Source organism: Harpia harpyja, chromosome 1 (assembly GCF_026419915.1).
Source record: "Harpia harpyja isolate bHarHar1 chromosome 1, bHarHar1 primary haplotype, whole genome shotgun sequence".
Taxonomy (NCBI): Eukaryota; Metazoa; Chordata; class Aves; order Accipitriformes; family Accipitridae; genus Harpia; species Harpia harpyja.
This window is the reverse complement of record NC_068940.1, coordinates 10,761,147-10,784,448: the sequence shown is the minus strand read 5'-3', so window position 1 is coordinate 10,784,448 and position 23,302 is coordinate 10,761,147. Positions and strand designations below refer to the sequence as shown.

The 23,302-nt window shown below is 41.0% G+C and overlaps 1 protein-coding gene across 1 annotated transcript in view; it reads right to left on the bottom strand.

Moving 5' to 3' along the window:
- LOC128152149 (uncharacterized) overlaps nt 1–23,302 on the bottom strand; it is a 169,590-nt gene that overhangs the window by 111,838 nt on the left and 34,450 nt on the right. The window contains exon 7 of the mRNA XM_052810223.1: nt 11,070–11,309. Coding sequence (XP_052666183.1) covers nt 11,070–11,309 — 240 coding nt within the window. The remainder of the gene's footprint in view (nt 1–11,069; nt 11,310–23,302) is intronic.

Below are 23,302 nucleotides of genomic sequence, written 5' to 3'. Positions count from 1 at the left end.
GGGATTTCCTCAATCAGATGACATTCTGCAGCTGATAACCAGCCACAAATCTTTACTGCTTCAAATATTTCTACGCATAAGTACACACCTCAATGCAGCTCTTTCTTGACTGATATTTTTTAAATACAAGCATCACTTTTTTATACTCCTGATTGAACAGTAGGCAAGATAATAAGCACAACTCACGTACATGCAAGCTTTTTCTCTCTTTTTCTGAAGCAGCTAAGGGATTTACCCATACCAGTAACGGCTATGTTAGGAGATGATACATGTTCATAGTTGTGCTGCATTCTATAACTGTTTTGAAGAGATGAATATAAATTATTATTTTAATAACATGCCTTCCTGTTCCAAGTTATATATTGTGATTAGATAACGGCAAGAGAGAGGAAGTCATTTAAGGAAATCTTTTAAAACTATAAATATTGTCATTATTATGTAGGTGTACTTTATATTAATTATGTAAATATATTCTAAGACTTAGTGTAGGCTTAAAATGAAACAGAAGCATCTGTTGAAAAATGCCATAACCCTGTGGCAGCTGCTATTAAACCATTAACAGTATCAGGTTTCATTTAAACCAGATTTACCATTTTCTATAACAGCCCGTGGGAAAGCTAAAAACATTAGGCACAAATTACTGACAAAAGAGATCCTTAATCAAGCCATACATTTCATTTGGCTAGCTGGGTGCTAGATAGTAACCTCTGTGCTACAAATTAAAGGTGGTGGTTACAAGGCTATGATCAAAGACAATTACCTGCATTATGGAACAATCCCAAAGCATAAGCAGCTGAAATCACTGCCGTATCACAACATCCCTTTTGGCTTCTCCCTTGTTTCCCAGACTTAGTCTTTTCTTTAGAATAACTTCACAGTACAATCTATTCTGCCAGCCTGCCTACAAACAGACACTGGTCAAGCAGTTAGTATAAGGATAATTGTGACTATTAAAAATACATTTCTTTGTTTCCGGCTCACAGTTATTCTTCATCTGCTATAAGCTCCCATCCTGGACCTAGATTGAAAACTCACTCTTTGGGACTGGAGGCATCCCTTTGCTTACAGTTACGGGAGCTGGATGCCTAAGCCATGCCGTGATCCAAACACATAATGATGAAACACATAATAAGAAAAATAAGGATTTTGTCACACACCTGTGTGCTACAAAGCCTGAGGCTGTAAGATTCATTCTGGGAGTCCTCACGCATGAATACTGGGTGTCTGACCCAGGTAGGACAGTGTCACACATCTTAGCGTACACAGTCAAATAAAACATACCTACCAAGTAAGAAATTTCTTTCTGTTGGATCCATACAAAAATCCTGACCAGGTCTCTGCCTGTTACTCTATGCCGGCGTGCCAAGCATTCACGCAGGTGCCTGTGGGCTTTCATTTCCATCCTGACAGCCACCAGGAGCATGATTTATACAGGAGAACTGCTGTTTAGGAAGGGACAGCCAGGCTGAAGCAGGAGAGTTTCAAAAAGAAGGCAGGTCCCCTCAACAGCCCATGCTAAACCTATTCCCATCACCACAGTGAACACGCATCTCCGTCACAGCTCGCTGTCCCACAGCCGCAGGGTCAGACAGCCCTGGGAGGGAGCTCGGTGTTGTGCCACCTGCCCTTCATTAGCCTCCTCCTAGGCAGCAAGCCTGAGAGCAGGGATTTGGGGCACAGCCAGCACGACCCGTAGGCATAGATGCACAAAGGCATTTAGGCACATAGCTCTAACTGAAATCCACGGTCCTTGAGTGCCTGCGTGCCTCTGTGGGGTTTGGGCTGTCATGCTCAGGTACAGGGCAGGGAAGAGCTCAGGTGGTTAGAAGAGGAGGGGAATCAGTAATTGCTCACTCTCACAAAAGACTCGGGGCAGTATCTGGGATGGGCAAGGCACAGGCAGCTCAAACTGACCAGTTTGTTTTGATGGACTGTTTTGTTTCTAAAGAGAGGAAAAAAAAAAAAAAAAAAAAAAATCAGCAGTTATATTTTCCCTGCTGGCAGCAACCTCTTTTGAGGCACTATTTGGTAAGTTAGTCCGCAAGCCTGCACCAACACTTGATGTTCAAAGAGAGCATACTAAGTAAATACGGCTTCCTGTGGTTTAATGGGTCTACTCTCTAACACCTTAACTCACTGTTTCTCCTTGCTCAGGTAAGATTTCCATTGAGGTCTGGGAGGTATATAGCCTTTTACAGTGCTCTGAAAGCATCCAGCACCCACTTTTTACTTGTAATTTCTTTTGCAAAGAGAGATGCAGCAGAGAATAAATAATGCTTGTGTGTGCCTGCACAGGCACGAATAATTCTTCTTAGTCTGCAGTTAACAGTGTTGCATTTAATTGAATTAAATCATAGTGAACTAAAATTATCTCTTGCCACTATTTCTGAATTCAACTGTTTTATATCAGTTTTATTGTAATATATCTTACTTCCCCATATGCCACCATAATTTCAGCAAAGAAATCGTTTACTCTAGAGGGAGAATGAATTCTATTTGAATATTTCAATAAACAGATCCGGTGTGAGGATTTTGGTGTTTTTGTCTGACTTACTCTTGGGCTTTAAGCTTGTCAGAGAAGAAATAAACATTTGCGTCTCTGCTCTGCACCTTCAAATGCTTTCAATTTAGAAAAAAAAGGACAAAAGTTACATTACTTAATTCACATAACAAAAATTTGACCACTAAACATGTACAACTCAAATGGATTAAAGTGAATTAGAATATGCAAAGGTAATTCAATGTTTACTTATTATATAGAAGAGTCTTGCAAAACACCATATAAATTAATATTTATCTTATCCCTCATCATTTCTGATTATGAAAACCGTAGCAAATGAACCTCACTGTTGTAAAGCATGGGTAGAAAACCTTTTAAATCGGAAGCAGTTCCCAACAAACTATTTCATTAACAACTAAAAAATTACTTCGCTGTGTAAAATGAATAGTGTTGGAGACGAGGCTGTTATTGCCAAAATAAGGTGGAGCTTTCACAACCAGATTTGAAGCCCTCCCTGTTTACATGCGAGGCCAGCATACAGGCAGAAGGAAGGGCATTCTTGGGAAGTGTTTGTTTAACTTTGAAATTTATAAAAGGCCAGAGGGGAGGGAATAGAAACACAGACTGAGGTAAAAATAAAATATCACATTATTAGGGTTTTCCAAAAGTCCTATCTATCATCGGAATGTCCTGGAGTAGCTGGAAACTTACTTCCCCAGCTTTCCATCGCTGCCTGTCTTTGAATAGGTATCTGAATGCAAAATAACACACAAATCAAAGGAGGCCCGTGCAGTACACTATCGTTCATTTCTCCATATATTTTTTTTTTTTTCTGAAAAAGAGAACAGACCTTTCAAGCCCGATATAGGTCAAAAAACTCCCTGACTCCTCTCCCTGCAGCTTGCAGATCTCCTTAGACCTTTATGCAGTACCACCACCTTTCCTGTAACCCAGTACCCCAACATCCCTAATTGCAGGGGAGCATGGACCAGAAGCTGTTGTGATGCAGCATGTGAGCTCAGGATCATGGATGAGCCACACAGAGTGCCGGGCAGCAGTATCTGTAAGCAGGCAATCTATTCACCATTCTCAGTCCTGAAGAGGTGTCAGTAAGCAGGATTTCTCCTGACATACTGTGCCAAAGCACCCCGACACCTTCCCAGAGCCATACAAAGCGCTCTGACGGAAACACCTCCTGCCCTCTCCTACGCTACCAGAGCAGCAGCGATTCCCCGCTGCCTCCCTTTCCTCTAGAAGAGATAACTCAGGACGTAGTTAACTCCAGCAGCATTGCATGTGGCACAACTACTTTACACCAGAGGACCAGAATCTGGCCTTTTATCTTCCCAAATACAGGGAAATAATGTTTGCATTCTGTGAGCTTTAGCCTCTGCATCTGTCGCTAATTGTCCTGGCACATCTGCTGCTAATTCTTTTCTGTTCTTTGACCAGCAGGGAGTAGTAATGTATGGTACAGCCAGCTCTAGCCTCCCCAAGCATTTCTGGTGATGTACCGCTGGCCTGGGTGGATTCTGACCTCATCTTGCAAGGGAGAAATTGTCTTTGTAAGAGGAAGGCAGGAACCCCAGTTTCTTCTCCTGCCACTCCCGTCTCACTCATTTATTCCTGAGATTGATTCCAGCACGGTCAGAGCATGAGTTTCCCGGGATAACGTGGGCCACCGACATAGAACAGCAGAGTTCGTTTCTTTTGTGTCAAGAGGACATGTAATTTGCTCAGAAACCACTTGGAACCAAGGAGTCTCACTAAGAGGTGGCTCGTTCGGCACCCAGGGCTGAGTCACACAGCAGCACTGCTCTGCCTGCCCCGGGCTCCAGTGCAGGAGCAGGCAGCTTTCCTCTCCTTTTTGCTCCACCAGCTGCTCTTTCTCGGGTCTGTTTCCTGATGCTCTTCTAGATTCCCCATCACGCCTCACGTAGCACAGCATCCCCTTCCTCCATAAGCTTCAGCCCCGCCAGGGACACAGCAATGCTCCCTTCACCAGGGAAGCTCTGCTCTCTTTCCAGGAGCTCAGCTATCGTCCCTCCAGCAAAGAAACAGGAAGGCTGACTCCTGATAACAAATCCCCTTTTCCTTGTGTGCTCTGCTTAAAACATGCAATTTTTAACAGGATCACTTTCTGTTCTTTTGTGGCACAAAGTACTCTTTCCCTTTCTATAGTACAGCTTTGCAACCTACCTGCTCAGCCCGAGTTCACAGCTAACTATTTAAATGTGAAATGCTTCAAGACCAGATACTTTAAGGAAAAAAAACTGTCTTCTGAGGGTGTTTTGCTGGCTCCCACGACTTGCAGATACAGACCAAAACACAGCTTAAGCCCCTTTTCACAGTTCCAGACTCTCAGATCTGGTGAGTCATGGAATTGCTCCATTTTTCCACTCACAGCATTTTTTTGCTGGGACGGGCATTTATTTTGTTCTTGGTGTCATCTGTTGTTTGGAGTTTACTTGGAGCTAAGGATACAGGCAGGGGCTGCTGCACTCTGCCTTCCCGCTGATCTGCCCCGAATAATATATGACTTTTGTACAACTATTGTATCCTGTGGCTCACGTCAAGCTCTTAGAGATATAATTTCCCATTAGGTAGGGAATAGGCCATGGAGTGGTCCAAAATAAAAGCCTGTCCCTAGACGTTCCTAATTTTTAATATATGTCTGCTAGATTTTCCGACGCAGACCACATACCTTACCCTAATTAGATATGATGCATTATAACACAGGGCACATTTCTGAGGTCTTTGGGCAGTATGCATTGGTCTAAGCTGAAGGAGCATGCACGGTACAGTCCAGTGGGTGTTTCCAAGGACTCCTCCCCTGAAGCACAATGACTAGACAACATGTGAAAAGTAACTCCAATTAATTACCAAAAACAAAACCTGGGATAAGTAGTAACCTTTTGCATATGTAAATCAATTGCATAATGCTAAATAAGGTAGGTGCAATAGATTCTAATATGCAAAGGCTTTGTAATGTCAGCACACCAGACTTAATGAATCCCTTCAAGTCTTCAGACAGTGTGGGAAATGGAGATTTCCATGTTGGGAAAGTCCAACTATGGGCAGCAAGGGCCTCCAAAGAAACTACCTGGCCGCAGCTCGTGGATGGAACAGGATCTGTGCACAGCACAGCACTGGGCCAAAGGAGGTCCCCATGACACCTTCTGCTGGGCCCACAGCAAGGAAGAAGACTCATGGCCATTTGGGGAGAAGAGCACTACTGAAGGAATAGCAGCTAGTCCAAGCAGCGTGGGACCCTTGGCCCCGTGGTGTAAAGAGTGCCCAGTCCGAGGGCTGCTCGCAGCACACCGCAGAGGTCTGTCCCCAGGATGGCACGGCGGCACAGGGGTGTGACACAGAACAGAATTGCTCTGAAAACACGTGTTTTGAGGAGCTGTTGCGAAAAGACATTTAACAAATAGCAATCGAAGACCAAAACCTCAAACAAGCTCAGATAAACAAAATAGAAGCAGTAATAAGTGTGTGTTCCTGCTGTGTGAAGAAAAACATCAAACCTGCAGTCTTCAAATAGATACAAGCATCTGTCTAAGCTTAGTTCTTGCATTTACCAAAAGGTTCACGTAGCACCTTATCATCCCAACTACAAATAATTGCATCCAGGGAAAATTTAAGTGGCTCTCATTTTGAAAGTCCTCTGGCACTACCAAGCATTATTACTTCCTATCTTTTTTCATAGTGTATCAAACTCTTATGTTATGTCCTATAAAGTGTCCTAGAGCTAAATGTTCTTCATCTGTGCCAGCATTTCGCTCAGGAATAAAATGGGGGGGGGGGGGGGGGGGGGGGGAAGTTTGTGCTCTACTTTTCCTAATGATACCTTGTTTTGTAATTACTAAAAGCATCACAGTCCTTAGACAGCTGCTGACATACAGAAAATAAGGTCCTTGAAACTGTTTGTTTCATCATATTTTAAGAATTAATACCTTAGGTCATGTTAATCAGTTTCTGATATATGTAGTTTTCAAAATACACTTCAGGGAAGAAAATGCTGGAAATGACTAATAACAACAAAGATATGAACTTTATTCGTTATATATCTAACTCCAAATTTGAACATTACCGAAGTACTTTGCCACCTTAAGTATTTAGGAAGCCTTAAATAAAAAATAAATCCACCTCATTCAGTGAAACAGAACATCCTCTTTTTCCAAGCAAAAGAGTTCAAATTTATTAATTTTGTAGCTATATTTTAAAATGAGTGTCAGCCCCTGCTAGATGACTGCATGATAAGTGTCCTGAAACTTCAGGAAAAGGCACTAAATTTTTCACAGCATTTGTGTTTCATTTTCAGTGTAATAAAAATATGGTGCCCTTTTAATAATGAATAATAGATCTCCTGGTATGATTTACATGCGTGGATTAAATGTCATGTTTGAAAAGTTGCTGTTTTATTCATATTGAATTTCCCTGAAGTAAAACAAAATGGTACCCCAGCTACTGTTACAATATTGCTAGTACCTTGCCACGCTGATACATAAATATTAACCAGTTGATATACTCTTTAAAAATCCACAGATCTGTGAACTGTTCTGTCAGCAATGGTGGCTTTATATGCATATGAACTGATTTAGTGCTAACCTGAGTTCCAGGTAAGTTGGGCAAAATGCATAGCACCAGTGCTCACATACCTCTGGAGCTCACATTTTTTTTGCTGACATGCCAATTTTGGAATTTTGGGGAGCCCACCACTGACATGATTGTCCCTGCTTCTCCTCAACAATGCTGGACTGACATCCCAGGTGACAGGACAGCTTAATGTTTTTTAAATGTCACTTGCAGGCAGTCTCATTGGCTTATAGTGCTCTTCACAATAGCTGAAAATTTCTTATCTGAACATCCCCTTCTGAATAAAAAATCGCTTCCTAATAGGCAATATTTTTTTCTGGAGGAGTGTTCCGGAAAAGTTTATAATTTATTGCAAATACTTGAAATAGGAACATCTTCCTTAAAGGTTCCTTCTCTTAATAGGTGAAACTTGTGATGTACAACAAAATATTTTGGTCCTGAGAATTGAAGTTATAACTGAAAACTTCTTTTTTTTTTTTTTTTTTTTTTTTAAAGAGAAGCATTTTAGCCACACTCTGATTTTTATTCCGTTGAAGCCAATGAATATTTTGACTCTGAAAAGCGAGGATTTCTTCTTACTGTTGTAATTGTTTCATACAACTATTTTAATGTTTACTGAACTTAAGAAAAGCTGACAAAAAACACCCCAATTTTTTTTCCTGAGCAAAATTAAACTTTTGCATATCGCAACACATTTGTGCTCTTCAAGTCATCATTAAGCTGAAAAATGTAACCTGGACTTGCTAACACCGGGACATGGATTCTATGGAGTAATAAGACACTGCTTTAAATACACTCTGAACAAAAAATGTTTACTTAGGTCTTATCTATAGCAGGATCTTAGCCACCATGAGACACTAATAAGGAAATAACACTAGTGAAATCCTTGGTCTAGTGTAAAGATGATGCAGTCACACCTGTGCAGGCGCTGCCAAGGACAATCTAATTGCATAACTACCTTACTAGATGCACAGTAAGCACCTCATCTCCTTTCCTATCCTCTCCTTACTCAACTTTCATTCTAGACCTGAGAAAAATCAGGCAGTGCAAGAGGATATTGAAAGTTTAACAAAGCTTCTTTACCACCAGAGTTAAGCTACTGTATTTTTTGAATCTCAGCTTGAGTTCACATTCAGTTTGTGTTATAATGTAGGTGAAGCTTCCAAATAGCTCTTGCTTCACCTAAACTAGACAGACCTAAACCCACCTAAGTCTAAGGTCCCCTTGCATAAACTAAATATATGAAAACATCCTTGAGATGCTGGGTCTAAAACAAGCGCCCTTCAGATCATGCTGTTCGTTGCTATTCCTAAAATTGTAGAGAGTCATTGGAAACAGCAATTGCATTTTATCACAATCCAAAGCTTTCATACATGTTTTGTCCAGCATAATTTAAGGAAAAAAAGTGACTTGTGTGACTGTCTGGCCTTACTGAAAGCCAAATAAAATTCAGCTGGGGCTATTAGGAGCCACTGTCTAATATGTAGTCAGAGGTTATTGGGGGAGGTAGGTTGACAAACTAAAAAGGAGGACGGTGAAGGAGGGGAAAGAAGGGAAGCTGGAAAGCTGGAGCAAAGAACATTGATTAATGAACAAAAAACATTTCTGAAAGGTCGGGTGCGCAAGTCAGACTAGCCCTGAGGCAGATCTAACTTACATGACCAGCACTTTCTGTACGCAGCAGGTAACCCATGCTGACACCAACTTTGCCGACATGACAGGGTTATTATTTTTGGAAGGATGTAGTGTTCTGGAACAATTTCTCCAATATATTAGTTAAAATGAAGCTCTCCTTCAATATCAAGCATGCATGTCTTCATTTTCACCATGTTTACACTGAACTCCTATCATTCTGGCCAATGAGAACAAAAGCTTATTCTTCATTTGTGAGCACTTGTATTTCCCCCCCTGTAATACATCCCAGGGCAGCAGTGCTGTATGTAAGATTGTGTTCAAACACAGATGCTCATCTGGAGCTCACCAAGATCTCACTACTTATGCTAAGTTTTGCAGTAGATGCTAACCACCTGAAGCTTAAAATTTGCCTCATCTCAGCACAGATCCTAAGGGGTTCTTTTGAAACACAGCTTAAGGTTGTGGGCCAATACCAGGGTGGAAGAAGAGAAAGGTAGAATCATTCAGGGTACACCACCTACGTCTTCAAAACGACCTGGCAGAGGATGTTCTCTAAAATTATGACGTTAAGCTTTTGCTGTCCATTATACAGTAAGGAAGACAGGGAATCACCTGAAGGTCATTTAATCAAACTTCTCCTCCTGGTCCTGCATTTTAAGTGGACTTGCCTGAGACCTGCACCCTGGTTAACTAAGCTAAAAATGAAGTCTGGTGAAGGTGGTAATTAAATGTCCTCTGTGAGACTCAAAGAGGACTTCAAAGCAAACTCTGGAAAAGTGGTAAAACTACCAGGGGTTTCTCTCAGACCTTTGGATGAAGCATAATAGCCACCTCTAAGCAGTTACTGAGGTGTCCGCATAACCCAGTAGAGACTAACAGCAAGAAAAGTACGTGGACTTGGCACGTACTCCTCACAAATGCCCATTAGGAGTTCCTTTGCATTGAGGAGCAGCTGGACAGAAGATGGGTCAATGTGAACTAGCTCTTGTTTAGTACAGAGAACAGATATATGCAGTCTTGAGCTGGGGACGTTCCCCAGGTAAGAGCAAAAGCAGCAGGCAAGACCCAGGAGAAACACGATGCTGAAAGCAAGGAGGCAGGGCATTCTGGAGTTGTTCAGTCGTGCTGCCCATAGTCTTCTCCTTCCAATGAAGCCCGAGAAGACAGTACTTGGTCTGAGGCAGTAAGCAGAATGTGTGCATCCTGCCTAGGGAGGAATCCCAGCTCAGTGATTCTTCCGACAGATACATGCACTTGTTTTAACATCACGTGACAGTCACATTCACAATTTCCCTCTCTATATGCATGATTCTTTTCATACCAACAGCTGTATTTACAGACGCTGTTCATTATCTATTACAGATGATAAACAATTAAAAAGCAGAAAACGTGACTTAGCAGCACTTTATATATGACAAACCCAATAGCTGAAATGACCTATCCGCAAGTAACTGAAAGAATCAGCGCCATACATAAACGTTGCTTTAAAGCATCAGTGCCAAACATAAATGTTGCTTTACCTGAAAGCTCTTTGGGATAGGGACTGACTGTCTGTTCAGTATCTACGCAACACTTCACACAGTGGAAGGGGTGGAGGAGGAAATCTACCATTCAGGTCATACTGCAAAATAAATAATTGAAAACGGAAAAGACTCTCCTCCTCATGCTACCAATGCCTCATAACACACAAAAACCCCACACTGAGAGTGATGGGGGTTGTTTTTCAAGCCGTAAAGAAGCTTTCACGTGCCAGAGACTTTATCCGAGACCAATGTTTCAACCAGCACTAGGCATTAGCTACAACAGTGAGCAACTGACACACAACAATCCTGCCACACACAGCATGCTTAGGCAGGAAAATATGTGTGCCTCAGTCGCAGAAGACAGAATAGAGCCTCAAGTGTTTGGGCTCCTTCCAAAATAATCCAAATGCTGCTTTTTTGGCAAATGGGGGTCAATGGAGCTAAAAACTCACAGAAGGATTTGGGCATTCATGTGTTTATATACACCCACTCGTTCATTTATTATTCTAAAGCTACTTTACAGAAATCAAATTACATAGCTGACAAGCTGCATAGATAAGAGAGAATAAAAGTAAAATTTAAAATTAGCTGACAACACTATATGATGTAGTGTATATTTGGCACTTTTAGAGTGAGTGATGAGGGTTAACCTAGGGGAAAAAAAATTGCACCTTCCTAAATTGCACCTTAAATTATTAAATAAATTATGAACATGATGGAATGCATTAAATATATAAGCCTGAAGGAGAAAGAGCGGATGTGTTTTAACTTTCAAAGCAAAGACAGCATATTTAAGAAGTGTTGCTTACTGTCTGGATACTTTGTCCGAAGTAGATTTCAGTGTTGTAAAAGTTTCCATCATGACTAACAGGCAGCGTTGTCCTGGCCTGAGGCTGCTCCTTCTCTTTGGGCCACTCCAGTGAGACACCACCTAAGCGGCTGAGAACAGAAACTTTGAGGGTGTAGTGGCCTTTAGGGACCTTATCTTTGACTCCCCTCAGGCATTTGATGTGAATTTCTATCGGCTGAGGTGTCTTGGAGCAGTCAACCTAGGGAGAAGGCTCTGAGTTACTGACCTGGGTTGAGCTGACTTTAACCATACAATTAGCAAGAACAAATTTCTTCAAGAAAATAACTACCGAGAAGAAGACAACATGCATCTTGTTCAACCTGCAATTACTTATTGCTAACCGAGGATCTGCAATTAGGAGGTCAAAAGTCATAGAGATGACAGATAAAAAAATAATGCAAATACTACTAATAAAATGTTTGGCATCCTTGGGGGAAGGTGGAGCTGTTGAAGTATGTCACCAGAAGCCATTAGCCTGCAATAATAAGGCAGAATTAACTGGAAAACAACACCTTCAAAAATATAGCACGCTTTGCAAGACAGGCACAATATGTGAAGAGATGAGCAGGCTGCAGGCACAGAGTGAAAGACAGGGCAGGCCATGTTTTTATACTAATTATTAGCCTTGCCAAAGCTATTAGTCCTGTGTAATATGCAGACTATCCTTTCACCTTCTGATTATCATATAATCAGATTCTCTTAAAAATAGTAATCAAAGTGCAACACGTGTAGAGTTTAATAACAACTCCCTACAGGCACCTTTATTCCAAGTCCAGACAAAAGCAAACATCTGCTGCTTGCTGTTGACAAGATGTTGTCTGAGTTACAGAATGTTTAGTATGGAATAAATGCTGTGCTGCGTATCAGAAATGCCTTTCTGGTGCTTTCCTGGTATGCTCAGCTTATAGCGTGGAGGTTGGCAGAGGGGAACAGACACAGCGGTACGATCCTTACAAGACTTGCCTGAATAAAGGCGTAGGGTCTGTCCCGTTACGCCAGCGGATACTTCAGTACTGCTCAAATGCCATCTGCAGGGTCAGGCACATAACAGGGAGTCCCAGTTTGGCTCCAGTGTTGACTTCAATGGATAAAATTGCTTCTGCATTAACTAATTATTTAGTGCTTCAAATCAACAATGATATTTTCCCCCTCCCAAGGAATCAATTTCTTCAATTATTTTGAGAAAACACTAGTGCTAGGCCTTCTTCTTTTAATGCAATGTGATACAAGAACCCATGCCACACTTCAGAATCAAATGGCTACCTTGGCTACTAGGTTTAGTAGTCTCACAGTTTAAGCCTACAGTAGCTAATAATCTCTTCTTTAATCCTGTCTTGGATTTATTTTGGAAGAGATAACATATTTCCATATAGATAGAAAGCTTCTGGAATTAAATTAAGCAGTTAAATAAACAGTTGAATTTGTTAAACTTCTTTTGTTTCTCAACACAAACCATACTTAACAACTAATCTGAATGACAATTATTTTCAGCTTAATTAGAAAATCTTAATTAACAATGAAGATTTAACCTTAATATTTTTGGTTTCTGAATCATATATAAAAAAATTAACATTATGTGAATAAATAAGACAATCTTTTTAAACCTCAAGGCAGGATTACTGATGCAGGCAGACTTCGTTATTAAACACATTCTAAATTAAACGCCTCTATGAATTTTATACTGAAATATATTGTGATAGTTTTGCATGCCAAATATGACATTTTGTATTTTAGATTCATCTTCTGTAGTAATTTTGGAAATGTCATACAAACAAAGATTTTGTCATTTACCAATGGAATTACTATGCATGGCCGGTTAGCCTTCTCTTTTCTGGCTCTTCTGGTTGTTTCAAGTCAGCAAGCCATAAAAAATCTTTATCTCTCTGAAACACAGCAATTTGGAAGATAATCGAATAGTGACTGGGGGGCAGAAACGCCAGTCTGAGGAATTATACCACAATCTCTCTTGCATTTACAACCTTCCTCAAAGCGAGTGTCAGTTGAGTAGGAAAAGGAGATAGAAGATTCATCATATTTCAAGCCTGTCTCATTTGCATGGTGGCATAGCTGTCTCATCTCCTGCTGAAAGACTTTGCTTGGCCAGCGCTGACAAACTGTTTTGAAGAACTCTTGCCATGCCCAAATGATTCATCATTAATAGCTTTAGACATTCTCTTTAAGCATATGGTTACTTCTGCTGGAAAGCATATTTTGAAACCTGCTAAATTCTATCCTCTTAAACTATGAAAAGAAAAAAAAAAGAAAAAAGCAAGAATAATGCAATGCAATTGATCTAGTCATTTAGCAGTTTGCATCAGGAAAAAAGAGCACTCGTGGAGAACTTCACCTTCCCACAAGGTCCTGCTGCTCCATTTAATCCAGTATTCACACCTGCAAAGTTACCAAAGCTGGCTACCATTTCTTCTTCACATCCATTCTGCTCTGCTTTCAGTGGCTGACTTCCCACTCTGCAGCAGTTAGAAAGGGAAGAGGGAAGAAGAACTGAAATGAACTACAATGCAGACACAGAAAGCACTTGCCGTTGGAAATACATCACAGTTGGATGTTTTTCTTGAATATATCATAAGCCTGGCAGGGCACCCAGGAGAAACAACAGTGTGCTAAAGAAAAGAAATGGCTAGGCTTCAAAAAGCGGCATACAAAAAATGCAGTCACAGCCCCAGTAACACGACCAATATTTGTCAGTTTGTGCCAGAGGTCAACATAAGGAACCTAAAGTTTCACTGCCCGTGTATAATCAGCTCTGTCTGGCATTGGGGCTCGGGTTCTAGGTTAAGAATGTTAAAGTAGGAAGCCATTGCCTCTGTTGACACTTTGAGGACCGACTGACAGCTTCAATAAACTGGAACTGGTTTTTGGAAAACATTGGTTCCTTGGGGATTGGGTTGCTTTAAACCACTGAAAAAAAATCTTATTATATATATAAATCTTACCCTTTTTTTTTTCAGAAATCTTAGAAATTTTTATACAAATCTCATATCATTTATAAATCTTCTAAAAGATCTTATTTTAGATATATAAAAAAAACCCATATATATAAGTCATATATATACACACACAAACAAATTTTCAGCTGTATGTGAACCATTAAACCTTCCTTGGCATTCATATGTTAACTTCTTGTGTAGTTAAAGTAATTTGGGGGGTAATTATATCAACTCAAAGGTAATTTTTTTTTTAAAAAGAGAGGTCCCTGTGGCAACACAAAATGCCAGCAAATAGTGTTAAGAACAGCCCTACGCTGGATAACCCAATGCTGCCCTGCTTAGTGCACAGGATACACAAAAGGCACAATACCCTATGGAGAAAGCCTTGTTCCTAGAGCACAGCAGGAGCAAATGCAAAACTAAGTCATTTACAATAAGCACTGTAAATCTGTATGCTTTGGCAATCCCGTCCTATCTTTCAACAGACACAGAACCGCGAGCAATTCCTCTGTCCCTGCTCGGCACCAGTATCTAAGTAGAAATGACCCTAAGTAAAAACATCTGTAGATGCTCCGCTGCCTTCAAAACACTTCAGCTTTTGCTTCCACAACCTGCTCTAAAAGGCTGGGGAGGGTCGGTCAGCTATGCCAGTGCTGGCGATGCTCCGGCCACACTTGCAGGTGGAGCCGGGGCAGGCAGCAGAGCATAGAGAAAGACACGGTGGCTCTCAAGAGCTGGAGGTTGAGCGGGCTCTTCGTGGCTGAGGGCCAACCACGTGCCACCCTGGAGGTCAGGGGAGCTGCCTGCAGCACATTGAGAGGAGTCACACGGAGCCAAGGAGAAATCACTGCATCACGTACAGCTGCAATTCAGGATTAGCTTGGGCATCTACAACACAGGCAATCAGAGGACAGGCTCTCTTAGGTTGCCAAGCCACGTATGCAGTTAAGTTTTTAGCCACAAAAGAAAATGCTAAAATTTGGTGTTCATTCAAAACAAACAAACAAAAAAGGATCAAGAGTCAAAACCAACAACATTTCCCTGGAGTGCACTTCTGAAACATTCCTTCAGCATTTTCTGACTTGCTTTTGGCAAATTCAGCTCCAGTGTCTTCATTCCTGTTTCCTTCTTTGCATGCTAGGTGATAATATGAGAAGCCTCCACATTTGTAAAATTAACATGGTTCTTTATCAAGAAAATTACAGAGACTCTGCAATCCTGCTAAACAGCCCAGACTCAGGCACACATGCTAGCTAGGTTACACAGTTCAAATTCCCCTCTTCTGAAACAGGTGCTCCCATCTCCAAGCTCCTGGCACATTCCTACAAATCAGTTTCTACTCAGACTTCACCTATGGCTTTTTTTTGGTTTTTTTAGAAACATATATATGTACAGATTTACATCAGCAAAATCACCACTGATGCATAGCTAAACTGTTTTCCAGATTCCTCCACCAGTAGAATTGTATCATGTAAACACCCAGGCAATAGCTGAGTCAGTCAGAAGGTCTGTGTAGTCACTAGTCCCAATGACGTACGTGGGAATTTTGCCGAAGCCAGGACCGATAAGAACTAAGGACAAGATTCCAGTGCTAAGGGCTGAATACAAGAAGCATGGAGTCAACCACCTTTGAAGTTTTAACCTTGAGCTGCAGTCAAGTCAATTTGGGTCCAGTTGTCCTAAATGGAAGTAACAGAAGATGGTTCCTGAATGGCACTAGCTAATTCGTAGAGCTGAAACATCTGAGAAGTTAACTTCTCTCCTTGAGAAGAATGGTCTGTTTGGAACTTTGTACTTATTTAGTTTCTCATGATGGAAATTATTTCACTTAATTTAGTTAGAGCGCATTGACACAGGGGTTCATTAGGACACCCATTTGCCTGCAATTCAATTTAAAATTAAATACACTTTGGTGTTGATTTTATTACTTTTAAACTACTGTATCTATTGCCTTTATTAGCTGCTAATACACAATTATGAAGGTAAACAGTTTTCATTACTGAACATCAAACATTTAAATAACTGCATTTGATCTCTTTTTGGGTTGTACCATTTTTCTCCTTTTCCTGGGTGTTAGATTCAAGAGAATAACTAATTCAGTGAAGTTAGGCCTCTCTTGTGCTCACCAGCATGCTCATCAGCTGTCACAGCAGAACATAGTTTCCTTGGCTGTATCCACGAGGGTTATTTATTTCTTCTATTCATTTCTTTACAAGTAATTTGATGCATGTATTTATCTGAAGGTCACGTGTAGCTTGATCACAAAAACATTGCTCCAATTCATATTTCCTTCACTCTCTAAGGGTAATTCAGAGGCAGGGATGAAGGGCACTGGGAGAAGCCATTTGGTCAGCTTTTGAAGTGCACTGTGTGTAGCACTTAAAAATTACAGCCCAAGCTGGGTATCTGAAAATGGAGGTATCCAAAACAGAGGTCTCTTTCAAAAGCACAGGCTTAATTTTTCTAGGCCTGAGGTCTTTTGTTTGGGAGAAGTTCCATTCATTAATATCTGTAAAGCACTGAAAGATCTTTGGAAGGAAAGCACATTAGATAGAAGTACAAAGTAGCCCTTATCTGACATACCTTTGAAAGAGTTCATGAATTCTGGTGCGCAACTTTTGTTTCTTGTGCTGAGAGACTCCCTTGCAGTGCTTTGAGTCACATATGCCAAAAAGAAAAAAAGAAAAAGAAAAAACTTACAGTTTGTTTCCAAATGTACAGAAAGAACATGGAAATAAAAAGCCATAAATGTGCAATTTTCCAAAGGTTTGCCTTAGGTCTTCTGGTTGAAGGTTTTCAAGCAGAAGGTTGAAGCAATTAGGAATTTCAGCCACCATTCTTTTATTCCATTATTTTTTCTATATATTTTTCCATGTTTACTCCATTATTTCCAAGGGGAACTGAGCTCCAATCTTGTTTTAAAAGCTTGATCAGTACAATGTATATTTGTGCACAGTAGTGCCCTACAGTCCTTATTTTTACACCACCTAGCACATACTCATATATATGCATACATATGCATATGCACATATAAGCGTGTTTGTACACACACAACAAAATAAACCACACAAAACAGTTAGGCATAGACCACCAGAGAGCCCACAACTTAGAATCATAGAATTGTTTAGGTTGGAAAAGACCTTTAAGGTCATCTAGTCCAACTGTCAACAATGCCCACTAAACCATGTTATGGAGTACCCCGTCTACACACTTTTTGAACACCTCCAGGGATGGTGACTCAACCACTTCCCTGGGCAACCTGTTCCAATGCCTGACAACCCTTTCAGTAAGAAAATTTTTCCTAATATCCAATCTAAACCTCCCCTGCCACACTTGCCCCACTTTAAATCTGCTCCAAATCTTGATGTCCTGTCTCACCACAACTGTTCTTCAATGTTTGGTAAGAGGGACTGGCATTTTTGGAGGTTGCAACATGTAGGAGGCTAACTGACATGAGCAGTCATCTCCCCCCACGGTTCTGCAGCTCTCCAGCATGAAGCTGGAGGGCCTGAAGTTATTTTACTCTTGCACAGCAAGCTGAAAAAGTCTTTCCATCAAGAAGCCAGCATCCAACTCTTTTGGACTGTGTTTTCTATGCGAAACCTGAAAACAATAACGCTGCTGAAGGTTGTAAACTCCGGAAAATAAAATTCTTCTCCCTGACCTGCACTGTTCAGAGATCTTGCTGAATATTTAAGGACATTTCTCATGCCTGGGTCTTCTGCTGGTGTCTCCAAGACCAAAATAAAATGTGCATACACCACCACCAATATACAAGAAGGCTTCATACTGTATATCCTATACTGTCGTCTAAATGTAAAATTATGCTCCACTTGCACTCTCATCAAGCCTCAAAGCCAAAAAAACATTTTGGTAGGGAGACAATGTAATAGTCAATGGAGAAAAATTCCCCATTGGAGGCTGCATATCTGGCTGTTGAAGTCTCTCCCTTCTTCCAAATCTCTAATTTTTTTGACAAATGTCTGGCTGTTTTCAAGGAAGCTTGGGAATCTCTGTCAAAGACTAAGGCAAAACATCCTGCTTATTTCCAAAATGAAAATTGTCAGAGTATAAAAACAGACTACAAAAACATATTTAAAAAGCCTGTGCAAGTAGCTTTTAACGTAACTTTTTTAACCCTGTAAAATTAAAGCAGAGACAACATGGTCGCCTTAAAATACAGTATGATTTGTTGGTAGTCCCAGCAGAGAGCCTCAGATGGATGCAATAAATCCTCCAGGCCCTGGTCAAGCATCACACATACATGATTACAAAGGTGACATGACCAAACTAGCTCAAACCAAGACCTTCCAGCTCTCCATATGGCAGTCATGTCATGGGCAACTTTCCCTTCACCACTGCTCCTCCGTTAGTGGGAACCAAGCCCTCCTGCTCCTGAACAGCTTTTAGCTGAAGTTCACCAGGAGTCCCTGGAGCAGGGACTGGGACCCATTTCTCTCCCGCCCCCACAAATGCTGGCACTGTTTTTCTTTCCCCAGCCGGGTGAATCACCACCTACGCCGCTTCCCCAGGAAGGGCTGGGACCTGGCTCCGGTCCCAGCTCTGCTCCAGCAGAGCTGGTAGCTGTCTGGTTAGGGCGATCGGACCCCCCTCGTGCCAATTCCCACGGTCCAGCGGTGGCTGCAGCCACGCCAAGAGAAAGGGCAGGTTGTTCCTCCCCAGCTGCCCCACGGGGATGTGCTCTTGCAGGCGTAGGGGACCCGTCTCAGCGGCAGCAAGGACCAAGCAGTGACGTTCATCGCCCTTGCGAGGTGCAGGCACCAGGCTGCCATGGCCGAGGTGTTTGGGAGGTGCCCAGCAACAGAACTCAAAGTCTCTGAGAAGGTTTAATGACAAAAAACTACCAACCAAAAGACGTCAGGTGTTTTCAGAGTTTGGTGGCAGATGGGAAGGTGTTTAAAGTTTCAGGCTGAGGCAGTTAAAGTTCAGAAAGTGGGAGGAGGACTTGGTTCATAATTTGTCTCCTGGATGCAGCTCTTGGTGATGCCTAACATAGCAATTTTTGAGGTGGGCACTTAGATTAAGAAATAAGATGAAATAAAAAACTCATTTCATGTAAAAAAATCAAGTAACCATAATATTACAACAACATTCAAACATTATCAGTCCAGGCTTACATTGAGCCAGAAGTAGAGAAATTTTTTTTTTTAAAATTGATTATATTACCAGACTCCCATAGCTGTCCAATCCCCTTGTTTATCTTCCTAATCTTAATTAAATAATGAATATTCAAAAGAAAATATGAATCGGGGTTCTCTGTATGAACTGCACTGTTTTCCATCTCTCTGCCTCTGAAGTGGCAATGGGAATATGATTTAAAGCTATTTCTTCTGGATCCAAGTAAAATATTTGTCACAGTGTGTCATGATAATTTTTAAAAAGCTCTATCATCTACCTAATAAATTTGTTAAGTTTATTCAAATCTTATTGAACAGGAAAAGTGCAATGAGTCATGGTTAATATTTCTTTACCTACACTAAGAAATAAAATATATCAAAAATTCAATGCTTAGGGTCCTATTCAGAAAACCTCTATGAGTCTGTAATACATCTTCTACATGATTAAAAAAAAACAGGAAACTTGCTTTAAAATGAATTATTCACCACCTTGAATAAATTTCCATCTTTCCTATTTGCAAAACCCCAAAGTCAGTTATGTAAATTTTAACCTACGCTAATTACCTCAGGGGTGTGCAAGCTAAAGGAAAGTAGATGCAGTAGAAAAAAAAATCCCAGACATTTCCATCACCAGGAAGCAATTTAATAGAGGAAAAAATGTGTAAGTTTTCAAAAACAGAGCAGCCCATATATATTTTTTTTTAAATGTGGAATAATCATTGCTGCAATATCCCTTGAATCAGAGATTTACTGGAATAAGCCCAAGTGCTTTTTCTCAATGGCATATACCATCATACACGTAACTAAGCTCTTGTTTCTCATCATGACACTGGCATTATCTAGACTGTAAAAACGACCCATTGTTGAAAACGGGCGTTCCCAACAAGAAGGCATGAAATGTAGTTGAGCTTCAAGTCAATATAGACATTGAGGGCCCCTTCAGAAAAAAAGTGACAAAAATCCAGGAACCACTGGATATCCTTCAGAGGTCGCCTGGGATGTACTGAAGAAAGCGGGGCGTTGTTTGAAGGCAGAAGGGCTCAATCACAGCACCGCTTTGTCCTATTCTCCTTTCCTGATACCAGGCACTGCTTTAGCTGTGAACCAGCTCCTTCACACGTCTTTTTCAGTTTCTTCCTCGGCTATCTTGAGGTCTAATTACACAAACAGCCCATCCACTGATTTCAGAGAGCATGATCAAGACCAGTATTTGAAAAAGGTCTTTCAGTTTGGGCTCAGCCTAGAGACACACAATGGTAAGTATTGTTTCTACTGCAGACAAAAAGAAGAACCTGACTCAATACTATTAATCAGTGCTGACTGGCTATTTTCACTGTGAAACTACCTCACAAATGGTAGGACTATGATTCCTATAGTAATTTTCAATTTGGAAAAAAAATTAAACAAAACCCTGCTCAAACACATCCTTTCCTATAAGGAGAAAGCCCACAGAATTCGGCAAAGCTTTGAAGCAAAAAGGAATTAGTTTTCTATCGTTTAGCAAAAATGGAGCATTTAGGGAAAATATTTCCCCTTCCCTTTTCGGTGAGTCCTAGCACCAGTATTACAACCTCCTGGTGAGGTACTCACCCCATTGCAATTTGAAACAGCCAGCTGAGCTCTGGCCCTGACGAAATCATACTCCCTGGGAGGAGTGATGCGAGGGTCCACCACCTTCCCACAAGTCCTCCTCACCAGGTCAGGGTGCAGCAGAGGCAGCGTGCAGACACCACCGGGGGGGTCTCCAGCAGCCTCCCGCCACCCACAGGGATACCACGTGCAGAGGATCCCGGTGCTTCCCCTTCATTCACCTCCTTGAGAAATCACATTGGTACATCACAGTGCAGGTAGTGCTCTCTTTCCAGCTGTAAACAAATACCTAAATAAAAGCTTTTACCTAGGATTTCCATCTCTGCATCCCAAAATGTTTTGCAGTGATGGAAATCCTGTCCACTGCGATTTTACAGATGGAAAGTGAGATGCCAGTGAGCTCACCGAGCAAAGCGTCAGCAGGACTAGAAACAAAACCCATGTCTCTAGTCCCCCACTGGTGCCATCTAGTCCTCCTCCTTCACAGGCTGGCTGCTGCATGGAGATTCACTCCTAGTGACTTTCAACATCTAGTGCACTGTATACCACAAAACAAGTAAAAGAGTGAAGAACCGTTTGAGATGAAGAAAAAAAAAATGTTGCAAGAAAAGTTAACGTTCCTTTCAGGCAAAGTGAGATTTTGAGAGGCTTATCCTCTCCATGTTAACTAGAGAGATCACAGGGAAGCGAGGCATTGAGAGGTAAAGTGGGATGAGTACCCTTCACTGAAAGCAAAGACTCTAGTAGCTGGATAAGGCCTGCTCTCAAAATTGCACTGCCCGTTGCCTGTTGGAATTTGGGTGACCTTGTCTCGGAGATGGCCACAAACCAGGAGGTAAAGTTGCGTCAAAATCCTGGACACACGGTAGTATTATTCACGGTGCACCCTGCCAAAAACACGCCACAAACTCTCAGACGCATTTTTAAAAGAGAAAAAGCAACAAAGCAACCCTCCCCCCTGCCCATGACTTTCCTTCTAAATAGAAAATTAAACCAATTTACTGTTCATGAGCATAAAATTAAGAACTTAGACAATGGAGCCATTTGTAACAACTAGGGGAAAAAAAAAAACCAAACAACTCATACTCTCTTAAAACTGATACTGCAGAACACAAAGTGAGGTTTACTTTAGTCATGCTATAGCCTTATTACACTGAGTAATACAGATACATTTAGTGACAACATTATAGGCTGATCATTTTGATAAATCTGTAAAACATTGCATTATCTCTAACGATGCAGTGAAGACCAAGCTACCAGTCAGCGCAGGAAGGCAGTATCCTGCTACTGAGGTGGATGCTTTTTTAAGACTAATATATTAAAGACACTAATTTTGAACAATTGTGGAAACTAGATCCAGCTGTAAAGCAGGTGTGATAAACAAGGACCTGAACTTCCCCAAAACTCAGAGATGTTTTCATTCAGGGTTTTGATCCAAGATGATAGTACTAACAAATTAAAAGAACTTGAATCATATTGCTTAAGATGCAGTGAGGAAACTCTGGAGGCATGCCTGTTGCAGGGCTACCCAGCTTCTGCAAAATAAAGATTTTGCCTCTCCCACCTCAAAACAGAGGACTCGCTCTTCTCATTTCTTGCTGTTCACAGAGAGATCACCTGTGGTTTCTTCAGAACCACCAGATACTCCTTCAGATGCTTATTTCACAGTTGAGAAGATGTAGCTTCAAGGTCATAAAGCTTTGATGTCCTCATCAAAATCTACAGAGTGTTGTAAGTGTATGCAAGGCCATTTATCAGAGTGTCTGACAACCATAGCCGAGCACTGAAAATATACAACACTGAAATGGCGTTTGCCATTGATAAAGAGACTTCAAGCAGAAATGTCCTAGCTTGTCAAAGCTCCGCAAGCTTAGATGTCTCCAGATTAACCTAGAAATCACGAGCTACTAAGCAGCTTCCAGTAATTTTAGCCTAAATAGTAAGATAAAATGGAAGATGCTAACAAGATATAATGGAAGATGCTAAAACACATTTTATTAGGGAACACATTCCCTCCAGTAAAAACTCATGTAGCACAAGCAATGCTAGTGGAAACCGCGTGAACTATGCAAATCTATGGATCTAAAATGAATAGTTTACACTAAAAATTAAAAAGAAAAAATGTTTATAAGCTATGTAATGAACTTCAGGGTTTTACAATCTTTTCTGCTTTCTGGATACTGACAGCAAATCCTGGCATGAACAACTGAAGAGAAACTGAAAGGAAATACCGATCGGAAATACTGAGACTTTTTTTGTGGTTTTTCCCCATTCTTCCTCAATTTAAAAATGTTTGTTCATTTCAGCACAGAATGTTTTTATTACTTCTATAGCCTTTTCAAAGTCCCTCATGAAACTTTACTCCTTTAATCCTCTCACTGTTCCCTAAAGCAGGTATCTAATTTTAGGTCTGTTTTGCAGATAGGGAAAACTGAGTCATAATAACTAATTTGCTTGTTACAGCCCCAAAAACCTGATGTTTAGGTCTGAGGTTACAATCTATCCCATCTTTCTGA